This window comes from Monodelphis domestica, chromosome 8 (genome assembly GCF_027887165.1).
Source record: "Monodelphis domestica isolate mMonDom1 chromosome 8, mMonDom1.pri, whole genome shotgun sequence".
In the NCBI taxonomy this organism is placed as follows: domain Eukaryota; kingdom Metazoa; phylum Chordata; class Mammalia; order Didelphimorphia; family Didelphidae; genus Monodelphis; species Monodelphis domestica.
In genome coordinates, this window is record NC_077234.1 from 66,457,379 (window position 1) to 66,477,225 (window position 19,847).

A 19,847-nucleotide genomic window follows, 5' to 3' on the forward strand; every position below is an offset into this window, starting at 1 on the left:
TTATATTCATGTTCTTTTTACTCTAATGCTTGTCATAGTCAGAAATGGGAACAATAATTGCATTCATAGTGAGTATGTGTGTTTATTTGCATAGGGTCTGGTAATTAGGAGGATAGGGCTTGTCACTTGGTGCTGTGTAGGACCTTTGTTTCACAGTGGGTGCTTAATAAATGTATGATATGTTTGGTGAGTACCTGTACCAAGCTACTAGTGAAGCATGTTTCAGATAGGTGTTCCTGTGGGTACTTGGTGGGGGAATGTCAGAATGTGATTGTTCCAAACTATATACCCCACTGTCCTTCAGTACTCCATGCTCTGTGATGACTAAGCTCCTGCCATTGTTTCCTAGGAGCCCTGGAGCTAACAACTCAAATCCCAATATTGTCTATTGTGAACTTGGAAATTACTCCACCCTACTCAGACAGTGCCTATGGGGAAGATAAAGTTGTAAACTCCTGATTGAACAATGAAAGTCCCTAACTCATACCTTATAGTGAAGCTAGAACCTTAAGATAGGGCTATTTTTAGATCTAATACAAAAAGGTGTTAAGTACCTGTAAAGGTTAAATTAATCACAAAAAGGTCAAGTAACTTACAAAAGGCAACTTAACAAAGAGGTGTGAAGTACTCAGAAGATATAATCTAACCAGAGAAGGTGAGAACCAAAGAAGGTGAAAACTAAGAATGGGCAGTCCTGGAAATAAGCGTCTACTGTGATTGGTAGATGTGAAAATTTAGGGGAGGTGACATAAGAGAAAATTCTCTTTAAAAGGAGGCTAAGGAACAGTTCAGAGGGGAGTTCAGAGTAGAGTTGGATTCTGAACTTAGTTCAGAAGATTTAGTGGAGGACTGTAGCTTGCTTGGAGACGGTCTTGTGGTGAGTTATAAGATTGACTCCCCTTTCATTTAGGCTCAGGGAGGCCTTTAACTACTGCTTGGCTCAGCCTGAGCCAGAGCAGTTTCAATTAACTCTCTTTCTTTGTCTCTCTGTCTCTGTCTCTCTCCCCTCTCTATCTCTCTGTCTCTCTCTGTCTCTGTCTCTGTCTCTCTCTGTCTCTCTCTCTCGCCCCTTCCCTTAACTCTTTCTCTCTTTATTAATTACAATCTCCATAAATCCCCAGCTGACTTGGGCATTTCATATTTGGGAATTTCCCATGGTGACCACTTATTTAGATTTTAAGTCAAAACACTCAAATTATCTTTACACTAATCAGTCATTCATCCTTTCATAATCTTGAGAGAGAGAGAGAGAGAGAGAGAGAGAGAGAGAGAGAGAGAGAGAGAGAGGGAGGGAGGGAGAGGGAGTTAGAAAAACTTACAGAAGGGAGAGCTTTTTTCAGTTTAATCCTAAAACATTTATTTGAAATCACTTGTGTCCCATTGAAGTACCCCAACTGATGCTCAACATCTCCAGGAATGAGTTGCTCATTGTTATAATCAATATAATCAATAACATTATCTGTAGGTAGAGTATACATAGCAGGTTTTCAATATTAGACTGGCTTATTCTTACAACCCAACAGCAACTGATAGCATCCTGAATTTGTACAGTGCATCTGTTTCTTGATACTTTCATGTTCATTTACTTTTTATCCGCACAATAACATTATGAGAAAAGAAAGGTAGATATTCTTACCCTCATCTTACATTTAGCCTGAGGCCTAGGGAGAGGTTAGGAGGCTTTTCCTAAGGACTGATCTGTCAGGCCTGGAACATGTTATAAATAAAAATTAATCTTGGAGTCTTTATACTAAATTTTAAGAATTTATTAGTGAAGAGAAAGAAAGGGAGAAATAAGATTTCCAGCCAACCTAACTTAAAGTCCACAGCAGAGGTTGCAGGTCATAGTTTCTGGATTGGGGCTGGATTGGGTGGCCTGCTCCACCACTTGCCAGAGATGGCTTATGTTGGTCAGTTCTGGCTCAAATTTGAGAGCTCTTTTCACAAGGCCAGAAGATGGCAGAGAGCCAGAGCCCAGCCCACTTCACGTGCTGGCTCTTTAAGCTCAGTCTAAACCCTCCCCGAGACTTCTAATGGCCAGGGTTTCACTTCATCCTTACCGCTGGGCAGGAGGCTCACTTGCCACTCCGTCAAATGAAGACGTGACTGTGACTGCTATTACATGAGACTTTGGGAATCTGATGGCCTCCTAGATATTTAATTCACATAAGCAAGAGTTCCAGCTCCTAGCTGGCTGCATCAAGCTCAAAGGTTTTTGGAAGGCCAAGCATCAAGAGGCTTGGGAAAGAGTGGTTAGCAAAACCTTGGGAATCCTGCCTCTTGCCCACTAATTGTTAACTAGTGATGCAGTGTGATCATGGTCAAGTCACATAATCTATCTCTTAGCACAGTTGTGATGATTTACCTTGATGTAGTATACTCATTGTGGTCTTGTTATAATGTATTCTATTATTGGTGTTTAGCTGCTTTCATTGTGTCTGACTGTGACCCCATTCGATGTTTTCTTGGCAAAGATACTGGAACAGTTTGCTATTTTCTTTTCCAGCTCATTTGAAAGATGAGGAAACTGAGGCAAACAGGATTAGTAACTTGACCATGGTCACACAGCTAGCAAGTATATGAGGCCAGATAGGAATGCAGGACTAATCTTCCTGACTCCAGACCTAGCATTCTATGGACCATGCCACCTCACTGCACAATGTATTTCACAGCCAAATATAGATGATTTTGGAGTGCTTATGGCACTGTGCTTCTCAATCAATACAGATTGATTATCTTTAGACTTTTTTGCTTGTATACTCCAAAGTAAAAAAATACATTTTTTTAGCATACAGTGTCTCTGTGAATTTATAAATTATATACATGTGCTGCTATATTAATAATCATACACATGATAAAACTTAAACAAAAATAGAATGAAAAATATTAGATCAAGAAGAAATCATATCTGATCCTAGAGTTAATTTGGAGCTACTAGACTCCCTCGTTCATAAGATCTACTCATTAGGAAAACCACTTTGGCACCTGTGGGGAGAGTGTATTGGAGAAGGGAGAGCCTGGAAGCTGTCGCAGCAGTCACGATGAAGTGAAGAGGCTCTAAAATGGGGTGGTAACTATGTTACTAGAGACAAGGGGATGTGCTTTAGGTACTGTAAAGTTAGAAATAACAGATTGATAAAGTGACAAATTAAAGATGACCCTTAGATTGTAAGAACCTGGGTAACTGCAAGGATGGTTGTGTTCACAGCAATATGGAAATTTGGAAAAGAGAGAAGGTAGTAAGATCACCTCTTATCAATTTGCCTCCCAAAATACATTTTGCTAAGGGTAATATAAAATATGAATTGACATACATTAAATTAGGAGTTGGAACTCATATTTCAGACCTGACTGAATTAATTGCTATCCTGGGAAAGTTGCTTAATCTTTCTAAGTCTCAGGCTTTCTATAAGATAAGGATAAGAATATTTGCTTTGCTTATCTCATGTTATTGTTAGGATAAAAAGTGAATGGGCATGAATGCATTTTGAAACATAGAAAGCACTTGAATACATATTCACAGTACCCTTACCTGATGTTGAGTTGTATGCTAAATCATGAGGATAAGCCAGTCCAATATGAAGGACCTGCCGTGTATAGTCTTCTTACAGATAGCATTATGATTATAATAATGAGCAACCTATTTCTAGACATTCTTGCTTATTCTCTGTCACTTAGCCCTTGCTTCTCAGTGATAAAGAGAGAGATAAAACACTGAACCTAATCTGGGTGACAGGAAGAAGGTGCTGGAGGAGATGGAGTTGTTCCAGTGGTATCGGCTGCTTTCAGGTCCAGATGTTAGTTATAACCTCTCATGGTTCAGCCTGAAGAAGACTGGACCTTGCATGGCAAAGGGAAGTATTGGAAAATAAGGAAAAGTATAATTGGATTGGAGACAGGTCTAGTGATTGGCTCTAGATCAGTGGTTCTCAACCTTTCTAATGCCGTTACCCCGCAATACAGTTCCCGCATGCAGGGACCCCAAACCAAAATATTATTTTGGTGGCTACTTCAAAACTGTAATTTTGCTACAGTTATGATTCGGAATGTAAATACCTGATGTGCATTATATATTCTCATTGCTACAAACCCACAGGTTGAGAACCGCTGCTCTATAGGGTCTCAAAGTTGATTATACACTCCTTAGGACCAAGCCATTGCTGTCCAGGATCCTATTGCTCCCATTTGTAGATCACTAAAATGTAGATAATTGAAAATTAGTACTATTCACAGTCTAGGTTTTCCTATTAATACTGATTTTATTCATTGCTGCTAATAGACATTAATAGATATCTCCTAAACCCTGGAAGTTAAAGTTTGGTATTTTATGTCTAGAAATACAAAAAAAAAAATTTTTTTTAATTCATTTGCATAGCTATCTTGGACCTGATGTTGAATTTTTCTCTTTTTTTCCATCGTTTAGTTTGGAAGAAAAATAAAAAGCACTTAAGTGCCAAGTTGTTTAAGAAAATAGATAGAGGGGCTGCTAGGTGACTCAGTGGATAAAACCAGGCCTAGAGACTGGAAATCCTGGTTTAAACACTCCTCAGATATTCCATAGCTATATGACCTTGAGCAAGTCACTTAACCCCAGTTGTCTAGCCCTTACCACTCTTCTGCCTTGGAACTGATACTTAGTATTGTTTTTAAGACAGAAGGTATGGTTTTAAAATAAGTTTTTTTAAAAGAGGGAAAAAATAGGTGGGGTGCCTTCTTAAGTGATTACCTCCTTTTTCCCAAGTAAAATCAGCCTGTTTTTTACTAACAAAGGTGCCAATTTCTCAAGCCAGTGGTTATATTTATTTTATTTTCCCTTTTCCCCAAATTGATGTGATATTCATTGAAAATTAAAACCAATCACTAGTAGACAAATAAGAAAGCAGTTTGCCAGTCGAGGTGGAAACCTCTTTAAAAAGAGAGAAATAAAAATACCTAGCCCGCTAATTTGGTGTTTAAAGCAAAGAGTTGGTGTGTGGAGAGTTTCAGGATGATTAAGGGATCATTTACTGATAAATCGGAGAATTATTTCGTAAGAACCCCAAAAATCTAAGCTTCTACCAATAAAATGTATCTTTAGACTGTATCTTTCTAAATGGAAGTAGATCTGGAACTCAACAATTAATTCAACCAGCACTTTTTGACTATATGCAATAAAAATTTGGAAAGATACAGTCTAAAGATACATTTTATTGGTAGAAGCTTAGATTTGGGGGCTCTTACAAAATAATTCTCTGATTTATCAGTAAATGATCCCTTAATCATCCAGAAACTCTCCACACCAACTCTTTACTTTAAACACCAAATTAGCGGGCTAGGTATTTTTATTTCTCTCTTTTTAAAGAGGTAGCATGAGTGGACATACTACTGCTTGTTTCATATGTTGAAGGTGCTAATGGGGTTATTCCTTGAGATACTTTGTCAGAAACTTAGGTAAGTCTTTCTACTTTACTATTTATACACTAGATAAGTAGTAACTTAATTGAATATGGTATAAGTGTAAATCACATCCCCTCTCTCCCACCTCAGATTTGCAACACCATCATTCTACATTAAAGAGTTGCTTGAAGTCTAACCCTTCATTCATAAAGACTGATTCCATGTATAATTAGACTCTGGTTTCAGTCTTTTACCATATATAAAATTGTACAGAAGAATGAAATGTAGCTCCTTTATTTTTGTTGCTAAATCGAATTCTATTAATTTTTATTAATATTTTGAAAATAATTTTTAGCATAGTAGGAAGAAAAGATATCAAAAACATGGGAAAAACCTCAGACCTTATTAATACTTCTGTTTGATGCTTCAAGCCCTTTTTATTTATTTATTAATTTATTTTTGGGTTTCGAATTAATTAATTTAGAATATTTTTCCATGGTTACAAGATTCATGTTCTTTCCCTGCCCTCCTCATTATCTAAAGATAATGACCCAATTATTTTCACTGAAGCTGTTGCCATAGCTTGATTTTACTGTGTATTTAAACATTACACATGATAGAAAGAGATATGCTGTTTTTCCTCCCTCTTAATGGGCAAATTGATATGTATGAAAATTTTGTTCTTGGACTGAAAGGCTGAATATAGGCTTTCACTTTGGGGCAAATTTGTCTCCATAAAATGGGAAAGACAGGATAGCTTTCACTGTAGTTGACCAAAGAGGACCAAACTGTGAATTGCTAATTGGTTTCATTCATTCCCTAATATATCAGTTTAACCTGTTGGGTATCTAAAATACCTACATCGTGAACAAAATGGTAAGCAAATTACTTAGAGTTTGGGAATGGGAATGTTTGAGGGGCTTAATTTGTGAATTGCTAAATAGTATGCCAAGAAAAACAAGCAGCTTTTGGAAAGTCAAGCATGACAGGTCTTCATTAAATGCAGACTGAGCTTGATGAGCTCAGTTTTTTCCTTGGTGGGCAGTAAGACTGCCAACATATCCAAAGTCTGACATAAATGGCAAGAGAAAAACACTTAACTGGGGTTAGGCTATAATTGAGAAGAAGGAAGACATATTCTGTCTTTGTGACATATTGGTTACAGAAGTTAATTAGATTTCAAATCTAAATTGTCTATTTTTTGGGTTGATCTCCCTCCTCCCCCAAATCACCCTCTCCTTTATAGAAAACTTGAAAGCCTCAGGCAATGTACTGCTTAGCTCAGTTTTAAAAGAATGCTCTTAGAATTGGGATTGTAAATTCTGATTATTGTACTAAGTAGTCAGCATAGCCTCAAAGTAATTCCCTTTCTTTATCTATACCTTTGATCATCCTGTAGCTACTCTACACCCTTTTTCTTTTCTCATACAATTCCTAGAACTTGATTTTTTTTTCCTGAGCCCTTCAAACCATCTCTCTTCATTTTTAACTTTTGACTCCTACTCTCTTAAAACTTTTCTTGAATGACCAAAGGAATCACAAAGTTTTAGAGTACTGCTGGAAGGGTTGTTATTGAATCTTCTATGATGAGATAGAGACTTCTTGAAATTGGAAAAACAGTGAGAATGATAGTTTTTAAAAAGATACTGTCATTATGAAAAAAATGCTTGTCATTACAAAGTCTAGAGCACAGAAATTAGACAAAGATAATTTTTAACGAGGAAATTAACTTTTTCTTCCAAAGTTATTCTAAAATACCTATTCTAAAATTGTTTGTGAAGTCTAGGTATCATCTAAGCACTAGACATCTTTATCAGATTATAAAATCCCCCTCCCAAAAAGTTTTGAGGAATTTTTTACTACCTCTGGGCCTAGAAAGTTATATCTTCTTTAAGATAATGCAGGATCCTAATAAATTTATCAGTATACTAAAAAACAAAATTGTTCTGGAATTATAGAAATTCTCAAATGGAAATGTGATATTCCAGTGTAAGGGTTATAATAAAAAGGTTGTACTAAATGCATAAAAATGTGGTTGCTGAAATTATTACTCAAGTCAGAATGACTGTATAGTGAATTATTTATAAAATAGAGGGAAGGAGGGGAAATTAGGAAATGAGAGAGAGTGAGTATTTACTCTGACCCAGGCCCAACCAAGCAGGGCTTCAGAGGACCCAGCAAAGGGGGAGTAGGGGCAAATTAAATAAGGATTCTAGCCATGAGGCCTCCTCCAAGAGAAGTAGCTTCTCTGTAGGCTAGTACCTCCAGAAAAGCCAGGTAAGGGAGTCAGCCTTTTTCTCTCATCCACCTGGTAGTTCTAAGGGAAAATCAAAGAGCAGTCCAAGGTCCCAAGCTGGAGCTCCTTTAAGGTCAAGTTCTAAGGCGAAAGAACTGGTCACAGGAAGTTCTTGCCACTTTTAAAGACCCTTCCTTTTGTCACTTCTTGTGCCTTCCTTCCACTTTACATGGACCAGTTGCAGCTATAGCTTTGCTTAGGACTGCCCAGGGAGCAGTCAATCAATTTTGATTTGTCATTCACTATAACACACATAGGTCACAGACCTCCCCATATTTAAGGGTAATTGGAGTGTGTAGGCTTCTGGTGATTAAATCTAAAAGTGAATAAGGGGAGAGTTAATCCCATCTTACACCAGGTAATCTTGCATCATACCATAATGTCACAAAAGGCGAAGAAATTTATCTGAGGGATGAAGATAAACATGTTTCAAAGGCCAGGAAACTCAGCTATTTTAAACACAATAAAAAAACCTTGTAATGGCATAATGAAGGGTAGACATGCAAAAGAAGTTTTCATTAATGATATGTTTCATATCCAGTGTGATAAAAATGCAGTTGAACGATAAAAAATCAAAAGATATCTGTTAACATATCCTGAACTTGTTGCCAAATTGTATAACAATTTAAGAGAGAAAAGGGAAGGCTGGCTGCAAAATAAAAGTTTTTAAAGTTGTGAAAATGTATAAGATTTACTGTATAAATCAATGTATTTGTTATTTGACATTGCCCTGATTGATTCCCATAGCACTGTGGCTTTTTTTAATTGCCACATCATATTGCTGACTCATATTGTATATAGATATGGAATGCCAACAGGTGCTTTTCTGCTCTTTGCCCTAATTTTGAACTTAATGTCTCTGCCCTTCTTCACCTTGTCAGAAGGGCTCTGTCATTAAATATGCATAGGATATAAGGAAATTCAGTGGTCCTTTGCTTGCATGTTTAATATTTTTAGCCTATGTAATCCATCTCTTTTTGTGACTTCTTGGATTATTAGCTCCTAGAAGACAAGTACCAACTGTGGGTATTTTCTTAAATAAAGTCACGCAACAAGGATGTCAAATGCTTTCTGATAGTAGTGAACTATTTCTGCTTTCTACCTCTAAGAAATTATCCATTAGTTCTTTAGATAGTAAACAAAAGCAAGATTGTCCAAAGTTCACATGTGGAATACAGTTCTCTAAAGAAGCCTTATGTCATCTGCCTGGTTTAATTTAATTTCACTATTTCATTTTTTGGGCATGCAGAATTTCCAATTAATAATATAAAAAAGATGGGTGTAAAAACCATTAACTTTAACAGTATGTGAGGTAGCATCCTGCATTCGTTTGTCTGTGTGATGGCATCTGTGTGATACATCATGTTTTTAAAGACAGTTATTTTTACTGTGTTTGGTTCCACATAGTTAAGATCTACTAACGTGACCATGGCATGCTCTGTCATGCATTGGCTATTGTAATTTTTAAAACAGATTAAATTCATGCCAGGTTTATGTTAGCTAAATAAAAATGAACCTGCAAGGATGTAATTCTCTCATTCATGTGTTTTAAAAGGTCATAGATTTTTTATATCATTTATTCCATAACTCTTTGACTTTATTAAAACTTATTGCCTTCCAGTTATGAAAATTGCAAAGGGGAAAAAGCTTTTTTAATTTCATTATTAGCACAGCTCTTCCTTGGTTTTTAAAGTTTCGAGTAATTGTAGCCTCATTTTAAGACTTTTGGTTTATGTTTTTAAGAAGTAGTTGCTATATTGATACTTGGTAAGACAGTGGATAGAATGTCAGGCCTAAAGTCAGGAGGACCTGGGTTCCAATCTGGCCTCAGATACTTCCTATCTGTGTGACCCTGGACAAGTCACCCCTAATTGCCCATTAAAATAAAAGTAATTGCTATACTGGGCTCCTGCAGCACCAATTAATTTATGCCTTAATTGAACTCTACAGAAGAATGATGAATGTAATAATGCCATATTCAACCCTCTTAATCAAAATATGTATCATTGGCCCCATCCACATCAAATACATTGAGATGGTCTCCAAATTGTGATGTTGTTGATATTTCCTAAGGAAGAATGAAGCTAGTCAAGTCTCCTCGCAGGATCACCCTCCTAATAGCTGAGGCCGAGGCTAGCAAATAAGGCTAGTATTTTGATTTCCTTTGAAGTGTATAAGTAAGGAATAGATGAGAAAAGATTTCCCTTGTCTGCTTTTCTAGCCTGAGCTTCTGGGAAGCCACAGAATTTTTAAAAGGGGGGAGGCAGGGCAGGACAGCAGCTCTATCATTCTACCCATTGGGAAGTCTTGGTCCAGGGACTCCCTCCCCTGCCCCATGTCAGCATCAGCAATTCCTCAGTAATGTATGGTCTGAAAGAGTGGCTTGAGGTGGTTTGGTCAGGCACATCCCAAGTAGGGCTTGAGATGGAGCCTTCTGGACCCAAAGGGCAGCCTGGGAGTCCCCACAACAATGCACTTCCTTCTCACCCCATTATTAGCATCAGGGGGAAAGAGAGCTTCCTTCTGAGCAGGTGCCCATTCTGAGTGTTGGGATTAGTGCCCCTTTTGGGTGCTAGAGGGCGTCATGTCTATTGGCTTCATTATTTTAATCCTGCAGACCCTTAGCCAGCTGTCTATCCTTGAGTTGTTTAGAGCAGGCTCTCCAGGCATTGCTTTGAAGTCTGTGAAATGCATGTGTAATTTAGGTTGCCATCCTCACAGGCCCATTTTAAAAGCAGAATTGTTTGATGGCGTGACACAAGGAAGAAGGGGCCTGCTAACTGAACTAGAAAGAACAGAGATGTTTCCTTCCGATTTGAAAAGTCTAAACAGTTCTTATTTTGGGGTGTGCAGTCAATAAGTTTCCTGTGATGTAATATGTTCTCAGTGTCAAACACTAAAGAATGTAAGTTTTACCTGAAAGAGTCTTAAGAGAGGAAAGATTTGTGGTTTTTAGGTTTTGGGGTTTTGAGGTTTTGAGTTGTTTTTTAATTTCATTGACAATACAAGAAAAGTAAGAAAGAAAAACAAAGAAATTAATTTAGATGGAGATTCTTGTAGCACTAGAAGAGCTGTGACAAGCCAGTTAGCCTGGGAGATTCGAGATTCCCTTCTCTCCCCCTCCCCCCAAAGTTGAGATAATGCCTCTTTGGCAAGTTTCAATTCGTTTTTATAATTAAATTGGTGGGAAATCTAGTTGATGAGATTGAAGTGGTTTTTTATGTTTCCTTCACATACATAGCCTTCTACACTCAGTTAAAAAAAAGCATTTCTAAATTCAGCCTTTTTCTTTGATTATCTTTATGACTCCATCAAGCCTTACCCCAAGTTACATTTCATTTATTTCAGCTGGAAAAAAAAATAGAAATCTTAAATTCAAAGCATCACTCTGGTCAAGTGAGGTAACTTAGGTAATTTGGACATCCTAGAGAGAGGCAAAGGTTACCAAAATAATGCTTCCTGTTTATAATGCTGAGTCCTTTCAATACTGTGGTGGTGCTCCCTCTTAGCAAAAAATGGAACTACAAAGTGTTCAGTACATGTCTCTGTTAAAGTAAAAGCATGTGGCCCCCCAAAATGGGTAACACATGGTGAAGATACCCAGAAGCAAGTCAGTAATATAAAAGAGAAAACCAAGTTTTGTTTTAGACCATTCTTTTAGCTTCAGGGACTTTGGGTCTGTCTGTCTTGTCTGTTTCTCTTTCCATAGAAATTAGGCTCTTCATTTTGGAAAATACATGCAGTTGCTTTAGGGAACTTATACACATTTCAATATAAGACTAGTGAGAACCAGAGATATTAGTATTAGACTTTTTTTCATAGTAACAACAGCTCTATTTACTTGTCCATAAATGGTATCTACTGTGCTCATTTTATAAAGCATATTGCCTCTAAAAAGAGAAGGGGATGGATTATTACACTGTTCATTCTTTGATATCTCTGTTTATATGTTAAATTTAATGGTGATATCTTAAACTTTAGAATCTCTCTTGACTGAATTACAAAATAGATTAGACATTTATAGTTGTTTACTGACTTTTTAAACTATGATCCAAGGCATATGGGTCTTTTTTTTTTTTTGGCAGACACTTTTTATCTTAAAAAATGCACTTAATGATTTATTTTGTTCTGACATCAGTCATTTCTGGGAGGACAAAAAAAATCTTTCCCCCAAGATCAGACACTACCTTGTAACAAAGAAAAACAATTAAATGCAGACATCTGATCGATGGTATCTGATAATATATGCAGTATTCTGCTTTGATAGTCTATTACCTTCTTGCCAGAAGGACTCTGGTCATTTAAACCCAAATCTTAGGTCTTAAGAATATGGCTTTCTTTTTAAATAAACTGAGTGTAGTCACATTTATATACATATATTTATATGTAAATGTTGTTTAACATAAGCAATAGTTTAGATATTTATATCCATCCAAATTCTATGGGTTTTGTTTGTATGCTCATTTTACATGTGGATTCTTTTATAGTGTAGTATATAATATTTGCAAAATTAAAATGGATAGTTCACTTCAACTATGGCTAATACCCATTACTTATACTCTGGAAATATAGGAGGCACGGATAGAAGAGATTTCTGTGAGAATATAACAATAGAAGCTAGTCTAAGAGAAAAATGTATGATGAAACTTCAAAATAATTTCTAAAGTAAAGGCTCATATAACCTCTTGACAAAGAAGAAATGAAACAAACTCTCTTATGCCTTCTCCAGATGTAGGTGCAAGAAACCACAGGCATCTCTGTGCTGTTTATTACAATAAGAACCCTGGGTTTGAGGTTATCCATGGGCTGCTGGATAGAATTATGCAGCTACTGGACGTACCGTTTGGTGAAGACAAGGGATATGTGATCAAAGCAGCTGAAGGTAAGCTACCAGCTAAAACTATATAGTGCTTATGGTAAAACAAGAAAAAGATTAATTCATCGCCCATTTTGATGAAGATTTTTGCTTTATTTCAGGTGTTAAAGAGTTTTCCAGAAAATAAGCTTTTCATGTATTTTAACATGTATTTCATGTAATTTCAGATTTTTCACAAGCACTGTGTGATGTATTTCTGCCTTAGCTGAGATAGGGCATCCCCAGTTTATATGTACCCTGAATACAGCAGGATCATGGCAGACCCACAAGTCTGACCTGGAATCCTGGGAAATCTACACAAAAGTTCCATACTAAAAAGTTGTCTGCCTCAGTCCTTGGGAACAAAGTATAAAGCCTTAGAAGATGTTCAGAAAGACTTTACTTATAAAATTTGAAGTTATAAATTAAGTAGGGCTGGGAAACTCACAGTCTGAAGCCCAATTACAGCAGAATCTTTGTTGTGGGGGCACAACTCACAGGTAGCCACTTTGTTGTTCAGTCCTGTCCAACTCTTCATGACCCCAGATATGTTTTTTGGGGCAAAGATACTGGAGTAGTCTGCCTTTTCCTTCTCCAACTCATTTTATAGGCAAGGAAACAGACATTCAGGGTCACATAGCTAGTAAGTGTCAGAGGCCAGATTTCAACTTAGGCCTTTCTTACTCCAGGCCTGGCACTCTATCCACTGTGCCACCTAGCTGCTCCAAGGAAGCTAAGAACTATATGTTTGTAATCTGTTATTACTTATTCTTTCAACACTTCTGACTTGCTTTTTATCTTAGACTATATTTAGTCCAGTCTTCTTTTGTTGCCTGAGATCCAGAAGCAACTCAAAATTAATATTTTTGCTACTAGTTTTTTTTTAATTAGAGCTTTTTGAGTAATTTCCAGTTGCTATTTTTGTAATCATTTCTACCTTCTTACATTTCTAATCAAGTTTTATTATTGACATTCTTGTCACTACTCTCAGTATAAAATTTTGGGGAGAGATTCCATTTTTCTCCCAGGCTTCTTTCTTTGTCCTTAGAGACAGCCATAACTTTATTTGTTTGTGGATCTTATTTCCAAGTGTGTCAAGAATGAAGTTTATAGGTCTCTGTTTGACAAAGTACTGTATCTTTAAAAATGGTAATTGATGGGGAATGTTTGAACAAACTGTGGTTTATGATTATAATGGAATATTATTGTGCTATAAAAATGATGAGGATAATTTCAGAAAAATCTGGAAAGACCTATGTGAACTGATGAAAATTGAAGTGAGCAGAACCAGGAGAACATTGTACATAATAGTAGCAATACTATGTTGAACATTTGTGAGTGACTTAGCTACTCCACTTCCAAAGAAAGAACTGAGGGGGGTCTGAATGCAGGCTGAGACATTATATTTTACTTTCTTTCTTTTTTTTTGCTTGTTTGAGTTCCCTTCCAAAAAATAATTAATATGGAAAAATATTTTTATATTATTTATTACACATGTAAAATCTGTATCAGATTGCTTACTGTCTTGAGGAGGGTAAGGGGGAGAATTTGGCTCACACTTTAAAAATAAGGTTAAAATTATTTTTTTCATGTAATTGAAGGGAAAAAATAAAATATTAAAGGTATGAAAAAAATGGCAATTGAGTGATCCAGGCAGGTTAACTGATGGAATTGGTTAATAAAAACATCAAATTTCTCGGCCATGCTTTCTGAAGTATGGTGGTGCATTTATTCTCCTTTGAGATAGTGAAAAGTGATGATAGCATCTCTGTTAGCTGAAAATTAACATCTTCATATTCTGACTGCTTCTTCAAAAGAAACATCATTTAGATTTTTAACTATACAACATTTATTGTTGTTTTTTTCCCCACAGAAGGGGCATTCCTCATATTATAGATGAGGAAGAATGTAAATATTTAAATTTACTTGCAAGTTTATCATCATAGATGTACCTGAAAAATGGAAAAAATGGTTAACTTGAGTCAGAATGTTCTGGTTTTTATTTTTAAAACTTAGAAGTTATAACCCTAACACTGTGTGGTGTTATTAAGCACATGCATGAAAGCATTCTGAATAATACCTCTGTATTAGTCAGACACAATATTTGAAGTTCACTAGTTAATCTTACTGCAAATACTACCTTGGTTTACATTTAATTTATACAGGATTCAAAGCTGGAAGATATCTTATGTAGATCACATAGCTCTATTATGCTTTCACTTTTTAGCTGAGATGTCTGAGACTGAGGTAGGAGACATGACTGGGCTAAGATTACGCCAAGAGAAGAACTCTTATTTGCACCCAGGTTCTCTGCCACCACACCAGCATTCTTTCCTATTCTGTAGCTTCCCTAAAGTTTTCTGTGTTGTTTTTCACTTTATGAACCACTTTAATATTTGGCATGCTGATAGTCTCAAGACTAGAAAATGGGCACAGACTCAAATCTTCTGAACCCTTTGTCCTTCCTCCTTACTAATCATAAGTTGCAAAACTTTGTGATAATTGTTGAATGACTTGTGAGTTACATTTTTTATAATAATAGTGTCAATATATATATTTTTATTTAACATGGTTATTGCTATACATTTTCTAGTTTCCTTTGAAACATACTTAGGATCTCATTTTCAGAATAGTTTTATAATTCAAATTTTGTGTTTGCATTGTGTCTTAACTTATCAGATATTTTTATTGAGGTCATACCATTTAGAAACTCTTAATATTACTTGGTCTGGATCAGCTGATAATATTTCATTTTACATTAAGTGGCCTTTTCAGAAAGACAAGCTGTTAATTTCCATCAGCATGATTAACATATGTCATAGTTTTCTTTTCCCTGAAGAACCAGACATGTGTCTTATCCCGAGTGCTTTTGGTTAGGATGTCTTTGGTAAGAAGGCCTCAAACCAGAGAGAATTAATATCATCAAGTCTAAAAACTTATTTCTCATCTACTAGTAGGGAAGGATATATAGGACTGGGGAATTCTAATTGCACTTTGATTATCAGCATCACAAGGATTATTATTATTTCTTTTCTGTAGTAAAAAAATAAAGGCATTGGAAATTTTATGTGACTTGTCAAAAATCAATTCAGGAAAAGAACTTATATTGGAGCTCTATCAGTCTGAATCTTTACTGTTTTAAATCAAGAAAAAAAAATTGTTCCTACCATCCTGTGTAAATATATAGATTCTTGTGGAATTGAGTAGTTGGAGAATATGTTTTGTTGCATCTTGTTTTGGGGGATTCTTCTTGAATGCCTGTCCACTGCTGTTATCTTCTGTTTAGTTGCTTTGCAGAATCCTGTTCCTCTAAGGAGAGGTCTGCACTGTATCAAAAAGTAGATTAGGAACAGATGAAGAACTGAAGTTTCCTGACATTCTTGATTATTAAGTTGTCTTCTATTGCCCTGGCACATGGCATGCTTCTTAATAATTAAAGATCTCTGGTGGTTTTGCTGAGTATAATAGAGTTAGACTTGCTCACCAGTGTGAATCTCTTCTAAAGACAACTGTAGGGACTGACTCCTACCAGGTACTTTAATTTCCGGCTTTCTGTGTAAAAAGCATTGCTAGGTTGTTTGTGTGGGGCTTTGTTTGGGCTCCTGTTATCTTCTAGGGAATGTGGGGTGGAAAGGTGCTTTCCTGCTCTGAGAAAATTGTTTCTTACCTTTGTGGGAAGAGTAATCCAGAAATTCTTTTTTTTTTTTTTGATGACTTCATTGCTTCCAAACAGTTCCATTGACATTGAAATTTAACCTTGCCTATGCCGCAGATGGCAGCACTCCCTATCATGCAGTCACTGCAGAAAGCTGCTCATAAAGCCCTTGGCTATAGCAAAAGTTGGAAGACATCGTAGCTTTTGCTTATTTTTTTTACTTGCTGAGTACTCTGCCAATTAAGAACATAAGTGAGATAGAATGTCAAGCAGATGATACAGTAAGGTCAATGGATGGGTGAAAGAAAGAGATCCTCTAACATCTTAACAGGCTGCAGAACATTGAAGGGTTTGAACATTTCTCTCAGGGCTCTAGCTACATTTGATCAGATTATTATAGCTTGTATCTTTGCCTTTCCCCTTTCATTTTTGTGGGTTTTTAAAAACTAAATTATGTATGTTAAAATGCACTTATCCTCTTTGAAAACCATTTTTGGGGAGGAAAAATTCTTAACATTTTTCTGTTTAAAAGTTAGGTGGTGATGTTTGGAAATGACCAAATAAAAATTTTTAAAAAATAAATAAATAAATAAATAAAAGTTAGGTGGTGGTTGGATAAATCAGTGAAAGAAGTCAATTCTAGTATAATGGAATGAATTTTGTGTGTGATCCCTTTCACTGAATTGGCTGTGTCTTTTCTTTACAACTACACAACTTCTTGTGTAGTTCAATTTTGAGTATTATATTTTTCTTCTGAAATCACCAAGTTAACTTGAGACAATTTAAACCAAGAAGGCTGAATTCAGTATGTCTTTGGGCTTGATTACATCCCTTTCCATGCTTCTTTGACTCAAAAGTCATTCTATGAAATAGAAAATGTGCTTATATGTCTTAGTCTGTATGTACATTGAACTCTTGCCATATGTACAAACCATGGTATTTAAGCACCTTCTGTTACACTAACACCTAAATGGCCATTGACCTGACCTCCAGGTCATGGCCTTTTTCCCCTTTAAGGACACCTGTGAAAGATTCAAGATGCTAGAAAATATGGGTGAAATTGTGATGTTCCCCTAGCCTTCACAGTGGGTTTTAGTGTAATCTGAGCTTACAAGTGTATGGGAAAACATGCTTTGGGTTGCTTATAGCAGCTAAGGTGATGAACTGATAAGCAACCTTGATGATTTCTTTTAAAGAAAAGATGAAAGACTAGTACAGGCCATTCATGTTTTCTGTATTGAGGTCCATTAATCATGCATATTTGTATAGATATCGGATAGAAATAGGAAATGGATATGTTAATGTGTAAAAACAGAAAGATGAAAAAAAATCAGATAATAAATGAAAGTTTGGCCTAAGAAATACAATTCACTCATGAGTAAGTAGAATTGTTAAAATAATGGACTAGAGGCCATTTTCCTTTTTCTTAAACAAGATTGTTGTAAGGATCATATGAAATAATATATATGAAGCATTTTGCAAGCCTTAAGGAGCTAAGTAAATATTAGTTGTTATTATTATTACAGTCTATCTTAATGCTGATCTATTTAATAGTATTTGAATTGTAATGTCTTGATTGCTTTTGAAATTTTGTTTACAAATAATAAACTTTTGTTATTAGGTGTACGTTTTATGTACAGTGAGCCATCCTAATGTTTTCTAAGAGATTTAGATATATCTTTTTATTTTTTCATGGACATCTTCCTCATTTCATGTATCCAGTTATTTGCCAAATTTATCATTTCTCTCTTCATAATCATCCTTTCTCTTTCTTCTCACAGTAGCTACTGTTGTTGAAGTACTCATCACTCCTTGTCTAGGCTACTACAGTAGGTTTCTGACTAGTCTCTCTCTTTTCCCCTGTTCAATCCCATCCTCTACACAGCTACAAAAGTGATCTTGCTAAAGCACAAGTCTGGCCATGTAATCCCTCTACTCAGTGCACTCTAGTGACTTCTTGCTACCTCCAGGATTAAATATAAAGTCTTTGTTTGGCCCTTAAAGCAATTCACACTGGACCCTTCCTACCTTTTCAGTGTCCTTATACTATGTGATCCTCTTTATACTCTAAAATTTAGCCATACTCCATCTGCCCCCTCACCTTGACTTCCAAGAATCTCTGGTTTCCTTCAAGTAAGGGGACCTGTCCTGATTCCCCAGCTACTAGAGCCTTCCTATCCAAGGTTATTTTCCATCCACTCTGCATAATATCATTTATGTACCTCATTATTTACATGTTGTCTCTCTCATTATTACAATGTGAACTCTTTGAAGGCAGGGCTTGATTTTGAGTTTTCTTTGTATACCACAAACATTTAATTGATGTTCATTGAATTTTTTTTATATTTTTTTAAAAAGTGTTTAGAAATTTTTTAATTCTAAACTTAGATGCTAAAAAAGGGTATTTCTTGTCATACAGCAAAATACAAAAGAAAATTCTTTATAAAACTATTCATCTCCATTTCACACAGCTCACTTTTTTAGTAATAAATTTTACACACTTTCAAAATGATCTTGCTTATATATGCTTCTGAATTTTTGTGCTTTTTAAAAAATGTTCAAGAATTAAAATTTATTTTAATAGCACTATTGCTAACCCTTCCCCTCAAAAAAGGAAAAAAGGAATAGCAAATTATCACAGTCAAATAAAACATGTTTGCATGTTGGACAAATTCAAAACCGCACCTTATGGCCATCATTTCTCACTGCCAGGAGGTAAGAAATCTGCTTCAACATGGGTCCTCTGGAGAAAAGATTGTCCTTGCTTTAATCAAAGTTCTTAAATCTTTCAAGTTGTTTTTCTTTATATTATTATTCTTATCCTTGTATAAATTTTTCTCCTGGTTCTTCTAATTTTAGCCTTCATTAGTTCATACCACCGAAGATTCTCTGAAATCATCTCTTTCATCTTTTTCTGTAGTACAATAAAAGTCTATCACATTCACATACCATAACTTTGTTCAGCCATTTCCAGTTGTCTGAGGGACAACTTAAAACATTCTCTAAGATTCTAGCTCTTTTCTTTTCTTCCTTTCTCTACTTTGCTTTGCTTCCTCTTAGTTCCTTTGCCAGAACTTTGTGCCAAGGCTAGATTCCCCAATCCCACCTTTCTCTATCTCTCACTGCTCTTTGGGGCAAGTTTATATCCCAAGTCTTTGTGCAGACCTCTAGGTTTCAGCCCTGCTGGATTTTTGAAATTCAGAGCTCTGGATGAGAGCTTTCTTTAGTGGTTCAAGATGGTGTTGGGGACCTTACAGCCCCTGAGCCAGGGCTCTTCTACTTTTAAGATATGATTTACCAAGCATTAGCCTTGAATTACTCCTGTCATTTGTTGCCTTTGCTCCTACTCACGCTGAATGAATCCTGAAGGAATCATGAAAACATGCTGCCATTCTACTTCAAGTTTATCATCTCACTTGGGCCCTCTGCTTTTTAAACTCCCCACATTGATTCACTGTCCCTTTCTCCAGAGGCTCTTCCAGGCCTTTTTGTCCCTTCTCAGGTCTTCCACAGCTTTCCTTTTCCCCATCCCTTCAGTGTCAGCTTGAAATTTTGAAAACATTCTTAGAAAGCTCCCTCTTTTCTTTTTGTTCATTTGACATCACTCAAATGCTTTCTGCCCCTAAAATCTCCCTTGCCTCAATGTCACATGAAGAGGTGGCTCT

At 36.1% G+C, this 19,847-nt stretch overlaps 1 protein-coding gene across 1 annotated transcript in view; it reads left to right on the forward strand.

Annotated features, from left to right (window-relative positions):
• The window catches only part of FARSB (phenylalanyl-tRNA synthetase subunit beta), an 88,678-nt gene that overhangs the window by 50,541 nt on the left and 18,290 nt on the right, over window positions 1-19,847 (forward strand). Inside the window, exon 16 of the mRNA XM_001365711.5 lies at window positions 12,402-12,554. Within this exon, the coding sequence (XP_001365748.1) occupies window positions 12,402-12,554 (153 nt within the window). The remainder of the gene's footprint in view (window positions 1-12,401; window positions 12,555-19,847) is intronic.